Source organism: Oenanthe melanoleuca, chromosome 5, assembly GCF_029582105.1.
Source record: "Oenanthe melanoleuca isolate GR-GAL-2019-014 chromosome 5, OMel1.0, whole genome shotgun sequence".
In the NCBI taxonomy this organism is placed as follows: Eukaryota; Metazoa; Chordata; class Aves; order Passeriformes; family Muscicapidae; genus Oenanthe; species Oenanthe melanoleuca.
In genome coordinates, this window is record NC_079339.1 from 9,866,982 (window position 1) to 9,888,558 (window position 21,577).

Below are 21,577 nucleotides of genomic sequence, written 5' to 3' on the forward strand. Positions count from 1 at the left end.
GGCTCGACTACCACAGAGTGAGGCAGTGGGAGGGAGGAAAGGAAGGAAGGGATCGAAGGAACTGCGCCCCGCCGTTCCCTGAGGGTGGGAGCCTCGCGCGCGGCTCCTTCCCCCAGTAATGGCGGCCGACGCCTCCCCTGAGGGAGGGGGCGCGAGGCAGAAACGGCGCGAAACAGACGGCGCGCGAGCGCCCGCGCCCTCAAGCCCCGCCCACGCCACCCCGCCCCGCGCGCTCTCTGCCCGCGCCCCGCCCCCGCGCATGCGCACATCCTCTCAACCGTCCCGGCGCGGTCCGGTTTGAACCCGTGAGGGGAGCGCGGCCGCCATGGAGGGACGGAGCTCCCGCATCCCCGTGCCCGGCCGGCTCCAGCGCCCCGAGCCGCCCGCAGGTGAGTGCCGGGCACGGAGGGACACCCGCGGGCACGGCCACCATCCCTGCCTGGCTGCGTGGTGGCTGATCCGAAATCTAACTAGACGCTTTATTCCACTATTTTGTCCCTGTTTAGGGCTTAGGTTAACGCTCAGCCTGCTGTGTGTACCCTCCACTGGCTGAAGGCAGCGGCCCACTGATGTGAAAGATGCTTCATTTACAGTCTCTTACTTCTCTATATCTTTTAATGCTGCTTGCAGCACTTTATTGTACAAGCGGGAGGCACCCAGGATTAGCGTTAAAAATACGGGAGCTGGGCTGTATGGGTGGAAACTCCGCGTTGCTCTAATGTAAATGTTTTCATGGATGTGTCATTTGAAAAATACTTAACTTGAGGGAGAAAAAGCAACTTCCTAAACCCACTGAGTAAACAAAGCTTTATATACTCAAACAGTTGTGTTTTAAGAGAAACAAACTCTACATAATTTTTATTTTCTTAGCTATTCACTCACAGCAAAATATGGAGGTCTCTTAACAGTTTCATGTGGGCTATGTTTGTTTTGCTTCCAGTATTGAACAACAACCTTATGGCACGACGTCTGCTTGATGCTGAGACCTTCTTTATTGTGTATTATCATTTCAAACTCTCATTAGTGCTAGCCTGGTAATCGTATTTTAACACTGTCTACATCTGATCTATTTGTGACTGCTCTTAGTTACTTCTACCCTAAAGTCTCCATTCTAGCCAGATGTAGCTGCTTTACCTCAAAATAAAGGCTTAAGAGACCTTAAAGGAGGTTGCTTCTAGACCATGGTGTTTTCACAGTTATCTTTTCCTTGCAGAATTGCCAACTGCCTTTCCTTCAAAGAGAAAAAGTGTCAGCAAAACATCAGAGCCAGAGTTCAGTGGGGTTCCCAGTCTTAACTTTGCCTCAAACGTTCCAGTGGACGGTGTCTTCAAGGCTGCAAACCAAAGGTAAATCAAAGCAAAATGTTGATGGATTTATCTGGCAGATGTCCTAAAGATGGCTCATTCTGCTCATTTTGTCAAACTAACAGGCTTAGTGATCTGCAAGAACATTGTAGTCTTCTGGTAATTGTATTTTATCTCTGTTTTAAGGTTGCGTAAGTCTATCAAGAGAGTGGAACCGGTTTCAAATAAGACAGTGGCAAGACGGTATGTCCCTCTCATCTCTGTTAGTTGCCCTTGTGCTGTGGTGCTCCCCTGTGGAGGGTCATGATGAACTCTCACCCCTGTGCAGCTTTCTTGCCAAGTTTGCCAGTTAAATCTGTTGATTTAAAACAGATTTAAAACAGAAACAAAAGCAAATGCTTATAAAAGGGCATATTGGTGAAATTAGGAGGTGTGCAACTGGTATTTTTGCCCCTGAGTCTTTGCTCTTTAACTCCGCAGCCCTCTCAGCAGATTCCAACTAGAAGCAGAGCTGAAAAACAAGGATCAGTTGGTGGAAACACTCAAACAGCAACTAGCAAGAGGAGAGGTAGGGATAGGAGAGAAAAATAAATAAATTGTTGAGTAATTTTTATGTTCTGATTCATACAGGGTCATGTGTCTTGCTTGTTTTCTTGTCTTTATCAAAATGTCTTTGTATTCTTCTGCAAGTTGTTTTCCCATCTCCTCAGCTCTGGGGAGGCCAAGCTGGAAGTATTTTGTCTGGTTCTGGGCTCCTGGTACAAAAGAGATATGGATGTACTGGATGGAGTCCAAGAAAGGGCCACAGAGATGGTTAAAGGACTGGAGGGAAAGGCTGAGAGAGCTGGGACTGTTCAGGGACTTCTGTTTCAAACAGATCTGATTTTGTGGAATCAGGTTTAGATGCAGAATTGGCACTTCATTATTCCCTAGCTCTCAGAGATAACTCCAGGACGTGCTTAATACTACCTGTGTCACATACAGGAGGCCCTCCTTGTAACATACAGCTGTAAAATCTCACTTTATTTTCCAGTTCTCAGTCTGTGGTATGATCATTCCTCTTATCTCACAGCTTGATTTTCTTAAGAGCCTCTGAGACTTTCTATGAACGTTCCCAAAGCTTCTGACACAATCAGCCAGATCACCCTAATCCACATGCTTATTGATCCTCTTGGAGAATTGCATTCAACTTGGGAGGTTGATCAGCTTGTCCAATTGCCTGGTAATATCTGGATTGTGTAGGGAATAATGCTGTGGCTTAAAGACATAAGACACTCTTTTCTTCACAATGTTTATGTACATTATTTATATAAATAAGAGAGAGCACAAGATAAGATAAAGTTGCCGAAAAGGAATTCCCCCACAGTCAATTTTTTCTAGTAATTGCTCTGATGTGTGGATGTAATAAACGTATTAATCCTGTCAAGAACTAGGAGCAAGGACCTTCAACAGCCTAATTTTCTGTGGTGCTAGAGACAGAAGGCAAGGTCTGATTCTTGGTGCCAAGTGCAGCACTTGTGAAGTTGTTATTGTCAGTACTACTTAGGAGAAGAAAATCTTGTAAACTTGCCTCACTTACAACCTGTGTTAATGGCAGGGCACTAAGTTAAGGGCGTTAAAGAAGGAGAACGAGAGGCTGGTCGATGAAGTTGAGAAGCTCAAGAAAATTCAGGAGACTTGCATGACAGTTTTAGAAAGCAGAAACATCAGTCCTGGTAAGAAGTTTGCACTTTGCTTACATCCTGGTACTCCTTCTTCAGAATGTTTTTTTTCCTTCTGTTGTGACTATTCATAAGAAATTTGGACTGTGCTTCCTTTTTTAGGGAATACTGCTGTAATTCCAGGGTTTGGGGGAGTTTTTTGTTGCTTTAGAGAAGAAGCTGCTTCCTGTAGTAGGCCCCGGCCTGGATAAACTAACTTAGTATTTATTGCTGTAGAAAGTTACTTTGAAAAGCTGTTTGTTCTCAGAGTAATGTGTGTATTAGAGATTCACTAATGCATCTGAATTACTTACAGATAGCAACATAGAGAAGGAAAAAGAGACGCGTGCTTGCCGGGAAAAAACAACAGTAAGAAAAGCTTGCAATGGGGCTTTGAGGGGTCCGTGTGCCCCTACCCTTCTCTCCTGATGCTGAAACAGCTGAGACTCACATTTATTTGGATCATATTAAAAGTCATTTTCCTTTTGATTCTTCAGATGCTGACTAAGAAGGTTACAGAAGAGTTGAAGCTATTTTGTCACACAGTTGCAGAAGAGAAGGAGACGCTTGAGGTAAGACTGACTCGACCAGGCAGTGAACACCAGGCCCTCAGGGAGGTTATTTTGCTCCTCCCAATCCTCCTTGATCCACAAGAACCGGGTGAAAACTTGCCCTATTCCTATTTTAATATAAACACACTTGTTGAAGAAACTGTTACCCCTTTTAAATAGAGGGATCCGCCTGCCTGGTTGTTATTCTGGAAGTCAGATACTTTGATTGCACTTGGAAACTGTTGCAGAGCAGTGACCCTGGGTAGTCTGCGGGGGAACTGAGAAGTGTGCAAGCGCCAGTGACTTCAATAATTAGCTGTATACAGACCAAAATAGTCATTAAGTTACAGTTCTACAATTCTTGATGAGACTCCCAAGAACTAAAATATAACTTATAAGAGACTTTCTGAATTTTGGTCATAGATAAATTTACATTTTCCACAAAACCAAGGTAAAAGAAATCCCAGACTTATCTTAGTTTGGGAGGAAGAGCTCAGATTCATTAGGACTTGGCTGTTCTTTTCCTTGTCCTGGTGTTAGTAAAAGGTGGTGTGCACTGACTTCTCCACAGACAGCGATGGCCAAGTGGAAATCAGCACAAGAGAAGAACCAGCGTGCCCTGGAGAAGCACTCCTGCTTTCAAGCTCAAATTAAGGAATGGACAGCCACGCTTGAAGAGCTGGAGAAGCTCCTGCCAATGTGAGGCACGAGGATGGACTGGGATTTTTGCTGTTTCACCCTAGTTCGGAGGTCCCTGTTTGTCAAGCCTAGTTCCTGCGTTTGGCGGGGTAGGGAGGGCTGAGGCAGCAGCGATGGCTGCTGACTGTGTCGGGCGTTCGCCGCTCTGTTCCGGGTTCGTTGAGTTCATTAAAGGCGCAGCACGAACGCGGACTCCGCCGCGACTGAGGAGGGCGGGCGCCGGGCGGGGCGGGGCGCTGCGGGGCCGGGCCGCGCCTGCGCGCGGGGCAGCGGCGGGGAGCGGCCATGGCGGCGGCGCTGGGGCGCGCGGCGGGCGCGGCGCGGCGGTGGCGGGCGCTGGCGGTGCCGCGGCGCGGCGGCGCGGGGCTGGCGGTGGACGACACGGTGAACGGGCTGAGCGCCGAGCAGCGCCAGGTACGGCGGGGCCGCGCCGCGCGCGGGGGGTGGGGCCGGGCGGGCCCGCGCCCATTGGCCGCGGCCGGGGCGCGCCGCCCAATCCCCGCGCGCGCGGCGGGGGCGCGGCCCCGACCCCGCGTCCGCCTCGGGCCTGGGGATCGGCGGAGATCGTCAGAAAGGCCATCAGCAGAGGAACGATTTGGTGGAACGTCACATCCTCCATAAGGAAGTGTTGCAGCTTTTCCAGTTTGTTCTCCTGCCCAATGGGGCGCTTAAAGATTTAGGATAGTTTTTAGAACTCATTACATGTTACGTCATTCCTGTAAGGGGCAACACATCTCTGTTCTGGTGGCCAGTGATAAGAACCCAAGGAAGGGCAAGAGCTGGAGAGGTTTAGGCGGGTGTTGGGAAAAGGCTTTTCCTCCAGAGGGTGGTCGGGCACTGGAACAGCTCCCCAGGACATGGTCGCGGCCCTAAGGCTGCCAGAGCTCAAGGAGCGTTTGGACAACGCTCTCAGGCACAGGGTGAGATTGCTGGGGTTTCCTGTGCAGGGCTGGGAGTTGAACTTACTACTGAAAACCTTAAAAAACAAGACCCTAACACCGTCTTTAGTGTTAGTGTAGGGCATTACTTCATTCTTGACCAAAAGTTGTGTGGCTGACAAATTCTGACCTCCACACCAACCCAAGACACAAAACTTTTTCACTTACACATTTTTAGCAAACAAGGAAATGAATGTTTATTGGTTCTAAGTTGCATCGTTCTTGTTATTAATTAGTATTCTGTCCTCTATTGGTTATTAGCTTTTCACTCTTCATGCTAGTCTGGCCCACTTTCTTTAGTCCTTTTATCATTTTTTTTCTCAAATGGTGAATTTGCAGCTTTCTAGGTTTCAATCTCCTCTGTGTCTTCCGGTTACTCCAACACGTCTTTGAAGGGCCATGAATTTAAGATCTCAGGTGTCCAATCTTCAGCTCCATCAGGCTTTGTTTATTGGAGCTTCTCGGGATTAGTTTTAGCAAACTTAAAGTTTCAGTTATTTCATGATCAAAGTATCAAGAAATGTCTGTGAAAAAGAAACTTAACTAGTGCTGACTACAAGTGGCCATGCTTACAATTAATTAAAACAGCTAATGAAAAATTAGTTAGGAAAGTTACATCATTTCCAACAGACTGGTGATCCTTGTGGGTCTCTTCCAGCTTGGAATGTTCTGTGATTCTATGATCCTTAGCTTTGCTGTGTTGTTCTGTGTGCAACAGCAGCTAGTGCAGACCATTCCAGATGTATTCCCTTCTGCCCCTTGGGCTTGGAGTGAAGGGCAGTATCTTTCCAGGGCTGCTTCACACAGGCTCCTGCCAGTGAAACACAGCAGCTGTAGCCTCACTTTCCAGATAATTCTGATGGTGCAAAATGAACTTGGTCTTCTTTCTTGCTACAGAATTATTCCTTGCCACATTTGTGTTCATGTTTATGGCCTTATCAGCTTGATGTTTCTTTGTACTTCTTATTAAGAACATAATATTCTTATTAAGAACAAATATTCCTCTTGTTCTTATCTGTCTGGTGGAAAAGCTAGAAAAAGAAAGATCAGAAATAATCTTCAGTAATATTAGTGAAACTGTGACTTTAAAGCAATATAACTGCCATAAACTAGCTTAGGGTATCAGGGCTGCCTGTCTGAGTCCATCCTCAATCTCTAATTGATTAAGTTTTTTTTATTATGCTTTTAAGCTTGTTTTAATTTATTTTTAGCTCTTTGCTGAAATGCAATGCAATCAGCTTTGTCACAGTGGCGAGATGTCCCAAGTCTTTTGGGCTTCTTTTTAAGTTTATAAATCTAGCAATGGAGAGGAAGCTTGTTTGATAGTACTGGAATCCGGGGTCTCTGTGTCTGTGGAAATTTAACATATCTTCTCAACTGTAAAAAAAGAGGATGCTTAGGTTTTGGGGCTCAGAGAAAGGCAGATGAGTGTGGGCACATTCTAGTTTGTTGCTCCTGCCCCTTTTAGAGATTCTGGTATAACAGCTCAGGGTTTCAATCTCGAAAACTTGTGGAAATATAGAACCAAAAAGAAAAAAAATTTAAGATCTACCATAAGGTCCAGACCAAGTTTTTAAATCCTCCTGTTAAAAACATTTAGGATACTGTATATATTTTGTTACTATGTGTATAGACTCTGTAGCATACATTTATGTAAGTGTTCAGTGTTTAAAATTTAGAAAAATATTTTGGCTTTTTAACACTTGGATCAATAAACATTCCTGCCTCTATCAAATTTCTCCACTGTAGAAGGTAGTAAGGTAGATAATGTAGTTCGAGTTTGACACACAAACACATTTTAATTAGTATCTTTGCTTATTACAGGCATCTGCACATAATTAAATGATGCTGTAAGCAGCTACTGGATGGACTTAACACATTATAAACTCAGTTCATCAGTTTCCAAAGTTCCCTGCCCAAAAAATATGCCTGGAACCTTGGAGCAGGCAGGAGTTCAGGAACATTCTCTCATGTCAGGATACAATTACGGTTAAATGCTGAGAAGGACTAAAGTGCATCAGCTTCTTTTTAATAAAAGACTAAATAAATGACTCTTTAATATCATATTTTGGCCAGAAACCTGAACCATGGATTTCCTCATGGTCCTGTGCTTCTGGGTTTGAAATATTGAAGGGAATATTGACAGGATCCAGGGGAAGAAGATGACAATATATTGCTGAGATGTAACTGATGTGTTTTTCGTTCCCTCTTTTCCCAGCTTAGACAGACCATGACAAAGTTCTGCCAAGAGCATTTGGCTCCAAAGGCCCAACAGATTGACCAGGAAAATGAATTCAAAGGCATGCGGGCAAGTATTTAATGTGTGGCTCTGAAAGTCTCTCTGGGCTTTGATCTCTGCATTAGTCCAGACAATCCTAAGCTTACACCACAGGAACATGTGCATTAACTTTTCGAACTTAAAAGCCACAGGGAAAGCCTTTTTTTTATTTCCTGTTTTATCATTTGTTACCAACTTTCAGCAACCTGGGGCAGAACCCAGCAATAATAGTCATAATAAAGATTGATAATGGTCTCATTTGGATTCTTATTATGGGATTTCTGCTTGTCTGTTCTGGCTCCTTCCCCAACATGTGCTTTGTATACTCCTGGCTCAGTCCCTTTGTTGGACATGAATTTCCTCTCAGATTTGCTGTGAAGATATTGTGTGCAAATACTGAAAAGTGGAGTTTGACTGTTGAGCTGAAACTAGCCTTTCTAATAAACCCAACAAATTCTGTGCCACGGGGCACTTTAATTGATGGAAATGAAAGATCTGACTATTGGTTTTTATAAGCTCCACAAGACTCAAAAAGCTCTAAACATCTGCCAGGATTTCCCAGAACTCTGATGTTGACATTTCCAGGGGTCTTTGTGCAGCTTTGAAGTGAAGTGTATAAATTTAGCCTGGCATTCCAGATGTCATCCAGAGCTATTGTATGATACTTTTTGAAGTCTCTGGAGATATTCCCTAGTAGTTACTGCTGGACACCAAGGCCATGTAAGGAGCACTCACCTATATGTCCACCACATAGCAAAGGAGAGGAGCAGCAGGGAGATGGCCCCACCAGGGCACATGTGGGCTTCCCTTGGTGTCAACATCCTTTGCTACTGCATTTTGTCATGGTTGTAGCATTCCCATTATTTTTTAATCTCCCCCAAGAAGGCTTACTTGGCTTTAGTTGCCAGCTCCTGTTTTACTGGAAGAGTTTTAAACTGCCAGCTCATAGCAACACTTCATATTTCCAGGATTTTGGTAATGGATAGTTCATACTATTACACAAAAATTTTCTTTAGAGTGGGCAAAGAGTTAAATCTTAGGAGATGTCCTTCCAGAATTAAATTTAGGCATGGGAATTTTCACTGAATTCCACAAACTCCTGCCGTGTGTAGCGTAACTCCTGAATCTGTGTGGTTTCTCAGTTCCGAGGATGGAGCTGGACTGTGGGAGGAACGGGTATTAGGGATATATTTGCCTCATTCTCGTGATATCTCGTAGATAAACGAATGTGTCCAGTGAACTACCTGGGGAAGCTTGTTATGCTGATGCCCAGACTGCCAAATTGGGCTGATTGCTTGTTCTATATTTGTAGGAGTTTTGGAAGAAACTTGGAGAACTGGGAGTTCTGGGGATCACAGCCCCTGGTAAGTCTCTTCTGATCTTTTACTTTCTGATGTGGGGTTCCTCAAGTGAAAGAGAGATTACTTAAACTCTCACTGTCCAGTTCACAACAGCCTTGTCTGTGATGTGGCATCCATTTTGTCCTTTCTTTGTGTTTTAAAAAACTCTTTTCCAACTTGAATCCTTATCCCTTGTTAGTCAAAATGCCTTTCACAATTTAAAAGCACTGCTCAGAAATGGTTTCTCCAGATGTTATGTGTGCAGCTCAAACTTATTTATGCCTTTCTAACATGAAGCAAGTTTTGAAGAAGGAGAGCTAGAGATTAAAGTATCCCAGAACAAACATCCATCTGTAATGGGAGAAGTTAAAGGGTCTAAAATAATGCCCTGAAAAGCTGTGATAACTAATGGGGAGCTGACCACGGCCAACCAGTTGGAAAAAAATCAGGGGAAATCTTATTCAGCCTTACACAGGTTAGTGAAAAGTGTTGTGATGAGTGTTACAGACGAGTGTGATTGTGCTGAATGCACCAAGGCAGGGTAATGAGGAGAAGCCCTTAGTGGAGAAAGGCAGCTGATGGGGCCTTTCTTCCCCCATGGAAAAGTGTGTTTTCTAGATGTGGCTGGGCAAAGGCTCTGCAGAATCCAGCTGAATAGCAATGCGTCAGAATAATGCCTGTGCCTTGCTTTCAGTGCTGAAAGACTCTGCATTTCTGCTTTCTCTCTCTCTCCTCTTCCCCATTTACTGTTGCTCCTGTTTTTCCTCACTCTTACCTTCTTCTTTGATGTTGTGCCTGAGGTTTACAGCAATTTCCCACACTATAAATAAGGCATCCCCTCATGAGTCCTGTCCTTCTTGATTTACTCAAAGGTTTACCTCTCAAACTCCCTTTTGCCCAGGATTTTTTGTTTTATTTTGGATTGCGGAGTTGCACGTTTCTTTATTGATGTTGGTTTTGTTGGAGGAGGCTGGGACTTAGGATGTGAAGTTCCTGTGGAATCTTAGGAGGGTATACAGAATTAAATGGCATGTTTGGGCACTGGCGCATCAAGTCTGTTAAGGGAACATTTTGAATAACAGTGCTGTTTGTTTTCTTCCTAAAACTAAGATAACTGTGGTGTTTGTAATTTTCCATTTGTTTTATAAAGTGCAAAGTGAAGTGAAATGTAAACATGTAGTTTCCATGGAATGATAATACAGGCATGTCATTTACAGAGAGTAGCTTTGAAAGGGCAACATCTTCAAAATCACACCATGGTTTGCGTTACACAAGGAGGTGTCTGGCAAGATCTTTTTCCTGTTCCTCTTGCAGTGCAAAGCAATCCTGGATTTGTGCTACTTACAGTTACCTCGCCTTTCTTGAGGCAAAAACACCATACCTAGCCATTATATAAGAATTAATAAAAAACCCTCTTGTTTTGGTATACATGAGAAATTGTTAAGCCCATCTTTTAGGATACTGATATCAAACCCCTAAACTTGGGTTTTTGGTAGAGAGAGAAGATTTTAGAGGATAAAGATTCCTGCAGATAAAGGCAGGAGTCAAAATGAGGGACACAAGAGGAATGGCTGCATGTGATGCCAGTGGCTGTGGTGTTAATTTGAGGAATTTGGGACAGCAGCCCCCTGGAGCTGTGGTCTTTGGTCACTCTGAGCACGCACACAGATTTACTCTTACCCTTCTTGCTCTTGCTTGCAGCCTCCACATTGATGACGAGTAAGTGCTCCCAGTTTATCTCCCCAGCTGCTTTTCAGAGTTCATGTCCTGTTGTAGTGCTTTTCTTAGCAGTAAAACCACTTGCTTCCTACCTGGAGAACAAAGCTTTTAGGTTGGGAGGTGACTGCATTTGTGTGTATATAAATGCGTTTAGAGTACATGTGTATATATTTATGTCGGCTGTTGGCTCCTCAAGGCTGTTACACATTTCTCAGCCTTCACTTTTTACCCCTTCTCTCTCCTTGTTTTACTGTGTGACTTTAATCTTTGCTATTAGTTTTAGGCCCAACTCCATGTGCCTAGCTGGGCTCCCAGTGCTGCTCTGTCTCACTTCATCCTCTCTTGAAATCTACATGCTTGTCACTGATGAATTACATTCATGGGTTATTCTCCTCCTCAATAGGCCACTCATTAAAGTTCTGGTGTCCTGCTTATTTGTGGGCTTAGAAAAGTTCTTAGTGCCACATTTTTGAGCAGTCTGAGGATTTTTCTCTTGTTTAGGGGCAAAACATACATGGATTTTACAAATCTTGCCTATGTTCCTTTGTTCTCACCTTAAGAACATTTCAATTTGGTGATTTAATCTTTGTGATAATACTGAAGTTGATAAGGAATAATTTCTGCACAATGTCAGTAGCATGTTCAAGATGTGTCCTTGTGCATGTTCTACATATAAACTATGTTATACGAGTCAATTATGGATTATGCTAAAGACAAAATATCCCTGTGACTTTAAGATGAGAAAAATGAAATTCAGAGAGGATGAGGAAAGCTTGAAGTGCCCAGCTCAGGGATGGCAACAGTCAAACCCAGAAACATTCTAAATGTCTTGGATTTCATTGGAGATTGAGCCCAGCCCCAGGATCTTGTACATGTGGTGGGTAACAGGAGCTTTTTCCTCTCTTCCCAGCGGAATACGGTGGTTCTGCCCTGGGATACCTGGACCACGTGCTGGTGATGGAGGAGATCTCCCGTGCATCAGCGTCCGTGGGGCTCAGTTACGGGGCCCACTCCAACCTGTGCATCAACCAGCTCGTGCGCAACGGCAATGAGGCCCAGAAGCACAAGTACCTGCCCAAGGTGTGTGGCTGGAGGAGGGGCAACACTGGAAGGCATTTGGGTTCTGGCTGCAAGGATGACATCTTAAGCACCAGCAGATTTCAGTGACCAGTAGGAAATACAGAACTTGCCAAACTTGCCCTTCTCTAGCTTGTCAGTTTTTGTCCTATTAATCCATGTTGACCTCATCTCATTCCCTGGTCCTTGTCTGCAGGCAGCACAGACCAGCTGTCTGAAGCCATGTTACTAAGGGGGGCTTTGAGGTGACACTGGAGAATATTCTTTCAAACTTCCAAATTGTTTTGAGATCTCTGAATGAAAGTCACTGCTTCCCTATTTTATACTCTCCATTTCTCTGTGCCCAAATGCTTTGTTTGGCTGTTAATTAACTACGTGTGAAACTTCATCATTACTTGGGGCATTGATGTTGTAATTCAGAAGCGCATTAATTAGATTTCAGTTTTTAAATGCATGTAAAAACAATGAGCACATTGAATCCCAGCTACTGAGATTATCAGTGAAATTATCAACACAAGAAACTTGATTTAAATGACGTGCAGAGTACAGTGTCACTTCCTCAAAGCACCGTGCAGCCTGCAAATGTGTAACCCCAAATTGTCCTCCTTCCTCAGGTGTATTTTTATGCTTCATTCTCTGCCTTTCAATGAGATGTGAAGTAACTTCAGCTCTGACTTGTTTTGGCTCCTGACAGAGCACTAAAAGGTGCTTAACTAGATTTGAGCACTACATGGGGACTTCTGTAGCAATGCACTGATGGTTTGAATTGGTGGAACATATCTTAAGCATTGAGTCTGTTTTCTTAGAAAAGTAGAGATCAAAAGGAGGAGAAGATGGATGAAGTACACAGGGAGAAAAAAAAAGGCAAGGAGAAAAGGGCAGGATGAAATAACAGTGAAGCAGAAGCAAGAGCTCTGCCAGAGCCTAGTGTGAGCAGGCACAGGAGGAGGGTCCACCTGCAGTTGTGGGGTGAGTGTGGGGGGACTGGGCTGTGAGAACATTGCAGAGAACTTTCCCATCCCGTTTCACCCCTTGGTTTGCCTTTTGTGTTCACTGGCTCCTGTTTGTGTAAAAGGGCAGCAGAAAGCCCAGGCAGGAGCTGGGGACAGGCATATGGCTGCCTGCATGGTTCCTTGGCACCTTCCTCATGTGTTGTGCAAGCAGGGCTGTGCTTGTCTAGCTCAGACAGAGCTGAGTCACCCTTCTCATCCCACTGGGATTTGGTTCTGTTCCCTCAGCACAGCACAAGCGAGCTCCTTGCTGGGGCTGCGCTGGGAACAGCAGCTCTTGTTTGACTTCTTGCAGAGAACAGCAACTGTGGAGGTTCAGTGAAGGAAAACAGGTGGGAGGGCTAAAAAGGGAACAAAAACAATGCTGCTGGTCTTCTTCTTTTGCTAATATTTGTCTTTTCTTCCAGCTAATCAGCGGGGAGCACATTGGAGCCTTAGCCATGAGTGAGCCAAATTCTGGCTCTGATGTTGTGTCCATGAAGCTGAAAGCAGACAAGAAAGGTAAAGGCTTTCCTGTGCTGCCCAGGGAGGTGCTGGAGGCCTCATCCCTGGAGGTGTTCAAAGAAAATTTGGCCATGGCACTCAGTGCTCTAGTCTGGTTCACAAGGTGGTGAGGGGCCAAAGGTTGAACTCAAGGATCTTGGAGGTGTTTTCCAACCTAAGTGATTCTGGGAAGCTTGTTAGGGAGTAAATTGAGTGGGAATACCAGTGTAGCTATCGTGAGCTAACAGATTTAATCTCTTGTCTTCCAGGAGACTACTTTGTTTTGAATGGGAACAAATTTTGGATCACCAACGGGCCGGACGCGGATGTTCTCATTGTCTACGCTAAAACTGACATGAACGTTGTCCCGGCCTCCCGAGGCATAACCGCCTTCATTGTGGAGAGGGTAGGCTTAGTCATCCCCACAGGGTTTTAAAGCAGAATCCTTCATCCTAACTGCCTCATCTGGAAGTCAGCTGGTTTTCTTTCTGTAACTGCCAGCCTCTTTCTCAAAGACAAACTACTTACTGCCTTTCCGGTAGGAAAGGAACCTTTAATAAAATAAAATCTGAGCTCAGTAACCTTCTGATGGATGTGACTTCATTATTAGGATAGTTCAGTTACTGGCAGAGCTTCCAACCCTTGTTGTAGGAGAGCCTGTGTTGGCAGCTGTCCAAATAATTTATTTATTTGCTGTTTATGTGCATTAGAAAATGGGTACACAGGGTTTATATGTGTGTGTTTCTCTGTCCATTTGTTCTCTCTGCACTTGCACTTAGACCTGGTCTTGTTCTTAGATCATTTTATCTCCCTCCTGGCACCCTACACATGTTCCTGTGGTTGGGGAATTTCACAGATCTCTCATGATTTTCTTCAGTCTGTCGGAACCGAGATGTGAAATGTATTTTTACTGCCTTGGCTTTGCAGGGAATGCCAGGTTTCAGGACAGCCCAGAAGCTGGATAAGCTGGGAATGAGAGGGTCTAATACCTGTGAATTGATCTTTGAAGACTGCAAGGTCCCCGGTGAGTTGGGTTCAAATCATGGTGGTTTCCTCTATTCTTGATCAGATAAATTGAATCACTAATTACACACATGTTCAGCCCCTGACCTGGAAGGTTTTGCAGATGCTTATCTGCTCTCTGGCAGCCTCTGAGGGAGCTGGTAGAACTGGAAAAATGCAATATGCTGGATTGCAGGGAGGGAGCACATCCTTTGTCAGGTCACTGCTCTTTCACCCTCATGGACCTAGTTCTTAACCACTTCTTCTCCAAAGCCTTGCTGAGTCTTCCCAAGAAACTTGTTTCCATTAGAGCTCCTGTCTTGTATGGAGGTGAGCTGCTTTGCTCTGAAGGCTTTTTTCACCGGAGACTTTCCAACAGGCTTTTGTAACATTTCTGAGTTCTTCTGGGGCCAGGCCCTGATGATGGGCATCCTTTCTCTTGTTAGTACAGCAGAGGCCTCTGTAATAGCAGTATTTGTTATTCCAGTGGCAACTTTTGTTGATAGAAAAATACCAGCCTTTCTAGAGCAAATAGAGAAGATGTCTTATCCAGAATCATAAAAATCCTGATTGCACATTTGCAGAGCAAGGAGCTCTCCTGCTCCATATATATACACCTTGAAAAGCTAAAGTGGAAGAGTTTCAGCTGAAATCTAACATTTCTAACTGTCTTGGATCCCTCCACCCTGAAATCATAAAGGCCAGTGCCCCAGGGCTCTGATCATGTCCCAGAAGTCATCCACAGGGAACAGCATGTTCTCGTGGAAAGAGGATGACGACATGGAGAAGCACATCACTGCAGTGGTGGAAGTTAACACACTTGGCACTCTGGCTATTAATGCTCCTTCTGATCTGGCTTTGGAAGCTGAAGCAGTTCTTTTTCCAGGAAATTGTTCAGGCTATTCAGTCATTTTTCGTAGAATCCCAGGACAGTTTGGGCTGGAAGGAACCTTAAGCTTATCCAGTCCCACCCCCTGCCCATGGGCAGGGACACCTTCCACTGACCCAGGTTGCTCTTCCCCCCAGTGAACACAGGCCCTCAGTGAGCAGCTTGTCTGAATTTCGCGCATAAATAAATCACTTTTCCTTTGCTCTTTGCAGCTGAAAATGTCTTGGGGACACTGAGCAAAGGAGTCTACGTTCTGATGAGTGGATTGGACCTGGAGAGGCTCGTCCTGTCTGGGGGCCCCCTGGGGTAAGGGTTTGTCATCTTTTAGAGGTTGTAAGGTCAGAAGGGTCCTTGGTGATCACCAAGCCTGGTGGGGATCCCTTGGGGCCTTCAGCTCTTGGTAGGATGGATCTGGATGGAGAACTGGGTTACTGGGACAGCAGAAAAGGAGAGGCTGCATCAGATGTGGGAAGGAAGCAAGGTGCAAGGAGATCCTGTGGCTGCTGGGTGTCCCAGTCCAGCACCAGCACAGCTGCTTCACTGGGCTCTCCTGGAAGTGCTCAGGGCCCTCTCAGCAGCCACCACTCACTTAAATGTGCTCCATCTCATCCTTGAGCTCTCAGCTCCTCATGCTGTGGTTTTCCAATTTGAAAGCAACTCTGTGGAGCCCCCTGTGAGGGGCAAAACATGGGAGAAGCAATGCCAGAAATAGTTGTTTGCAAGTCTGCCTGCCAGTGTCCGCTGGCCCTCCAGAGCATGCTTTGGAAATGATCCATCTTGATAAAAAAAATTTCCAGAGACATAAATCTGCTTCAGTCCCCTGTTCCTGGCTTTTGCATTACTCAGGAAATAACCAGCTCATTTGTGTTATCAATTCCTTAGAATCTAACACACTATCCGTAGACTCTCAAACTGGTTTGTTCTTCATTTATTCAATCCTTAAGCTCCCCAGTAATTATTGGCACCCCACAGTCCTTTTGTCCTCCTGAGTGGTCTCTCTGGGCTAATCCTCTTGTGGAAAGACCAACTTCCAGAAAGCAGGAGGAGGATTTTTTCCCCTCCTTGTTTTTACCTGTGCTTTTTTTTATGGCATTGGCTGGTACTCCTTGAGTTGAGGGGCTCTGGAGATAAGAGGAAGCACAAACTGTCCTGGCTGTGGTTGTGAGAAAGCTCTTTAAGTCTCAGTCCCCTGAATTAAAAGGTCAGACCTTCACACAGGATGTCCTAAATAAGCACTGGGGAGAAATATGGGACCTTTGGATTTTATTCTTGGCCTTAAGTGGAGCTGTAGGAAGACAGCAGGATATCACTTTAGCTATGAAAACCCTTTTGCCTTGAGTTGTACTTTCAAAGTTAAATCCTTATTAATTAATAATTCTGCTGTTTCTCTTTTCCTTCTGCTCTTCTTAGGCTCATGCAAGCTGTTCTTGATCATGCAATTCCATACCTGCATGTCAGAGAAGCATTTGGACAGAAAATTGGTCACTTCCAGGTCAGGCAGAAAACAAATTGGGAATTTTTGTCCTCTTTTCTCTTTAAAACTGAGAAGACTGAGAATTTTGTTGTGGCAGGGGCTTTGCATGGAGAAGGTCACCTGCTATTTATGCTGGGGCTGCATGATGTGATAATGGGCAACCTGGGCTAGTGGAAGGTTCCTGCTCATGGCAAGGAGATGGAGCTGGATGAACTTTAAGGTCTCTTCCAACTCAGTGAATCCTGGGATTCTGTGATGTGGTGAGAAGATGAGATCGCTGTTGGTGGGTGAGGGACTGTGGCTGATATCTAGGGGTCTATGGATTAACAGAACCTCCAGCTCCCTCATGTCTGCGGGTCCATGTCTCCTACTGTGCCTAGTTTCTCTGAGGTATTTTGGGGAACAGGTGGTCCCCCTCTCTCATGTTAATTAGCATTCCTTGTCTTTGGGCCGTGCAGCTCATGCAGGGCAAGATGGCAGATATGTACACACGGCTCATGGCCTGCCGGCAGTACGTCTACAATGTGGCCAAAGCCTGTGACCAGGGCCACTTCAACGCCAAGGTGAGCTCAACTCCTACCTGGGCTGTGTGTCCTGGGGCAATTCCTCCAGTTTCCAGAGCCTCAGCTCGGGGGAGCCTCTGTATCATGAGTCACCACAGCCCAAAGGGTATTATTTTCACACCCAAAGTACCTTTTTTCACTTCAAGCAAGCCTCCTTCTACAAGGCAAGAGATTTAGCAGCATCAGTAGGTGTTTTTTGGAAGCCCAGACAGATGTCCTGGCTCTTGTCAGGGCTGTAGCCATTGTTTGAGGTGTTGTCACCTCCACCTGTCACCAGACCTCTGTTAGAGGAGGATGTTGAGTGTTTAGCAGTGGGAGCACAGAGCTCTGCATCCCAAAGCAATTCACAATGGTCTCCTGGGGGATTGATGGGCCTTTGTCAGAGAGACAGCTTCTCTGGTGCAGTTTTTATTTTTTTCCTTCTTCTGTCTTCCTGTGGCCTTCACAGACCTGCTGTGAGTGTATTGTAGTAACAGGGGACACTTCTGGAACTCCCTCCCTGTGCTTTGTGATGTAATTCAGGGTTCTTTCAAGTATCTGTAGAGTGATGGCAGCGTGGGGGCAGCACAGGGAGTGGAGACAGGCAGGTGACACCTTTCCTGACTATCCCATTGTGCCTGTCCTGTAGGACTGTGCTGGAGTGATCCTGTACTCAGCAGAGTGTGCGACACAGGTGGCCCTGGATGGGATCCAGTGCCTGGGTGAGTCACTGACAGCTGGGCAGAGCCAAGCACAGTGCGAGAGCATTTCCCTGAAATTGAGGACAAGGGGTGACCTGTGGCTTTTTTTGCGTGGCAGGTGGGAATGGTTACATCAACGACTACCCCATGGGGCGCTTCCTGCGCGACGCCAAGCTCTACGAGATCGGGGCGGGCACCAGCGAGGTGCGCAGGCTCGTCATCGGCAGGGCCTTCAACGCCACCTTCAAGTAACACCACCAGTGCAGGGGCAGCGCCGTGACCACCACGAGGCCTTGACCACGAATCTGGAGCGCACAACTCGGCTTCTTCCTGCCTGCCATCCCAGCATGGGCACTTGTGGAGTCCCCTCTGCCTGCTCTGGGAGCAGATGCTGCTGGACTGAGCTTAGACAAAATGAATCAGAGGGTACATGGAAGGAGAAGTGTTTTTTCTCTTTTGTGATCATCATGATTCATGGTGTTCATGAGCTGTTGATTCTCAACTTTGCAAGGCAGGCTGGCGAGGGGTGTGCAGCCACTCCTGCACACAGAATGTCATCCCAAACCCACCAAACTGGACAATGAGGGAACAACTTCGTTCTTTCCAAAAAGCCCAGATTGCCACTAAACAGTTATAATTTAGTATATTGCCATTGGAAGGTGAAACTTCCTGCTGTGACCTTCCAGTGGGATTAGTATCTTCCATTTTGGGAACTTGACACCAAACCTCATTGTGGGGTTGCTGTCATGAACGCTTAAAATCATCAGTGCACAAGCAGCGTTTTAGGTGCTGATTCCTAAAACCTCCTTAAATCCCATGTGTGTTTCTTTGCAGAATTCCTTTCCTATTTGCAGAATTCCTTTCCTATTCTGGCTGCTTCTGGAGTTATTTGGGTGCAGGCCCGAATCATTGCTGTGCTGAATGACTCCTCCCACCAGGTCATTCTCTCAGAGTTGTCACCATCCATCACTCTGGGGACAGTTAACACGTCAGAGCTGTGACATCTGTGAATGAAGCAGGCAAAAAGAGCTGACTTCTTTGGAGTTTGGTTCCCTCTGAAGGTTGCTGTTTTGGCCAAGCCTGTGCTCACACTCCAACTCCGGGCAGCTGAGCAATGTGTTTGTGAGTGATCTCAGTGCATCTTGTATCCAGCAAATCAGGGCTTATCCAGCTTTTTAAAGGAAATCACACAGCATCCTTCCAGCATTTCAGTGTGAATCACAAATCAAAATGGGCTGCTGGAAATGTGATTGAACAGTTAATTAAACAGTTGCTGTATAGGCACTCCCAGCAGTTTTAACAAAACTCACCTTCAGCTGCGTGTATTTTTTTGGTTGTAGTTGACTCCTGTCTGTACCAGGTGACAGTAGGCTAACACAGAATTTTACAATGCCACAGATTGAAGACAGTTCACTTTCCTGAATTGCCAGGTAGGTCATCAAGAGTTTATAAAAGTCAAAAAGAGCCAGAGCTTCTGAAGTCCTGGTGGCAGCGCCTTCCTCCAACGCTTCATATTTATTCAGCCTCAGTGGGTGGCTGTCACTCAGGAAGTGTCCCAGGGTTTAATTTTCAGCCTAAATCTCTGCATAGAGGGTGGACAGAGGTGCTTTGTCAGGAATATTTTGTTGAGCTGCATCTGAAAATGCTGTGGAGGTGCACTTCATGCAGGAAATACTTGGTGCATTGCTGACCATGGATGTAAGAATTTTAGTTACGTGACCAGACATTCATGTTTTATCACAAAGTGATTCCTGGATCACTGTTAAGATCCATTCCTGCCAGAGAAAGTTTTCTAGGGAGTGTCAGAGCCATGACAGGATGGTGTGAGATTCAGATTGTTAAAAATAGGTTTTCTAAGGTGGAAGGAACCCAGGGATTTTTAAACCTGTCCTTCAGCACTGGAGAGGTCTGGTTTTAATACACATAATAAATAATGCCTTTACTTTCCAGGCTGATCAGCACCTTGGAGTTGAAGGTAAAATGAATCAATGTCTAACAAATACTGGGACGGGGCAGGGACAGATTCATAAATCCTCAGCAGGGTTGTGTTTTTCAAATCTCACTCCCTTCCACAGCAGCTGTCTTGGGAAGGGATGGGAGAGCTTTTTTGGGGAATAGAGGGTTAATCTTTATACTATATTAATAAAATAAGCTTTTGCTGTGGCCTGTGCTCCTGAGAGGGCCCAGCAGAGGGAAGATGCAGGTTCTGGTACCCGCCAAAGCACATCCAGGCTGGCAGCAGCAACAGCTACAGTGTTGCTTTCCCTGCCTATACCTCTCTTCCCAACCACAGCTTTCCCCCATAATTCTCATTTAAAAGAAATACATTTACAGAGATCATGCAAGCTGTGCTTTAGCTCCTCTGGAGAGCAGCAGCGCTAACAAGGAGAACATGGGGTCGTGCTGCTGGATATCATCCGAAAGGTTTTTGCTGTAGATATGTGATGGAAATTGTTCTGGCCTGACAGCCTTTGGCTGGTGGCAGGGCTGGATGTGCTGCATCTTCCCTGTTTTTGAACATCCTTGCCCTGCTTGCAGCTGGCTGGCCACTGAGCAGAGAAGGCATGGAGAGCAGTGGGGGGAATTAATCATGAAGGTGTGCAGTGGGTTGACCCTGGCTAGGTGCCAGGCACCCACCAAAGCTTCTCCATCACTGCCCTCTGCAGCTGGACAGGAAGAAAAAATGTAACAAAGGCTCATGGGTTGAGATAAAGACTGGGAGAGGTCTCTCACCCAAAACTGTCAAGCAAAACTGACTCGAATTAGAGATGTTAATTGAATTTATTACTAACAAACTCAGAGCAGGATAATGAGGTAAAAAAACCCTTAAAAACATCTTCCCCCCCGTCCTTCCCTCCTTCCCTGCTCTAACTCCTCCCCCCACAGCAGCGCAGGGAGACGGAAATGGTGGTTACACTCAGTTTATCACAAGTTGTTTCTGCTACTGCTCAGGGAGAGGAGTCCTTCCCGTGCTCCAGCACGGGGTCCCTCCCACAGGAGGCAGCTCTCCATGAACTTCTCCAATGTGAGTCTATCCCATGGGCAGCAGTTCTCCACGAACCAGGAAACCTGCTCCAGGGTGGGCTCCTTTCTCCAGGGGTCTGCAGGTCCCTGGATGCACGGGTTTCCTACAGGTTCACAGCCTCCTCTCAGGCGTCTACCTGCTGTGTTGTGGGGTCCTCCACAGGCTGCAGGTGGAACTCTACACACCCGTGGCCCTCCATGGGCTGCAGGGGGACAACCTCCTGCACCATGCTCTGTACCACAGGCTGTAGTGGAATCTCAGCTCTCACCTGGAGCTGAGGGGCTCCTGCCCCTCCTTCTGCACTGACCACACCACACCTTGCTGTCTGCAGGGCTGTTCCTCACATATTCTTACCCTACTCTTCTCTGCACCCAATTCTATCTGCCTAAGATTTTTTTTTTCTTTCTTCTTAAATATGTTATCCCAAAGGTGTCACCACCATTCCTGATAGGCTCAGCCTTGGCCAGCAACCTGTCCATCTTGGAGCTGCCAGGAATGGGCTCTACTGGACATGGGAAAACCCCCTGTCAGCTTCTCACAGAAGCCACCCCTGTAGCCCTGTGGCTACCAAAACCTGGTGATGCAAACCCAGTACAAGGTAACAGTGAGTTTATTTCAGCAGTGTGGGATTTGGAATGAGATTCAGTTAGTGACAGAAGAGAGGATGTAGCCTCAAGCTGCATCAGGGAAGTTCAGGTGGGATATAAAGAAGAATTTCTTTACAGAAAGAGTGGTCAGGCACTGAAAGGGGCTGTCCAGGAAGGTGTTGGTGTCCCCATCCCTGGAAGTGTCCAAAAAATGGACGTGGCACTCAGTGCTCTGGGCTGGGTGACAAGGTAGGGATT

General features: G+C 46.0%; 2 protein-coding genes across 4 annotated transcripts; both read left to right on the forward strand.

Annotated features, from left to right (window-relative positions):
• Nucleotides 1–239: 239 nt before the first annotated feature.
• On the forward strand, nt 240–4,440 carry LOC130254508 (uncharacterized). Its single transcript, XM_056494124.1, has 8 exons — nt 240–389; nt 1,214–1,346; nt 1,491–1,547; nt 1,785–1,872; nt 2,902–3,019; nt 3,321–3,373; nt 3,502–3,576; nt 4,127–4,440. Exons 1-8 carry the CDS (start codon nt 326–328, stop codon nt 4,256–4,258), a joined length of 720 nt encoding a protein of 239 aa, XP_056350099.1. The 5' UTR covers nt 240–325; the 3' UTR covers nt 4,259–4,440.
• Nucleotides 4,441–4,531: 91 nt separating this feature from the next.
• On the forward strand, nt 4,532–19,668 carry IVD (isovaleryl-CoA dehydrogenase). Of its 3 annotated transcripts, none has more exons than XM_056494114.1 (12): nt 4,532–4,668; nt 7,411–7,500; nt 8,783–8,834; nt 11,440–11,609; nt 13,024–13,117; nt 13,369–13,505; nt 14,027–14,123; nt 15,203–15,296; nt 16,401–16,482; nt 16,923–17,027; nt 17,656–17,728; nt 17,826–19,668. In XM_056494114.1, exons 1-12 carry the CDS (start codon nt 4,540–4,542, stop codon nt 17,957–17,959), a joined length of 1,257 nt encoding a protein of 418 aa, XP_056350089.1. In that variant the 5' UTR covers nt 4,532–4,539; the 3' UTR covers nt 17,960–19,668. The 3 variants fall into 3 exon arrangements, with proteins under 3 accessions (XP_056350089.1, XP_056350091.1, XP_056350090.1); XM_056494115.1 differs by lacking the exon at nt 4,532–4,668 and adding an exon at nt 4,795–5,174; XM_056494116.1 differs by lacking the exon at nt 16,923–17,027.
• Nucleotides 19,669–21,577: the final 1,909 nt, after the last annotated feature.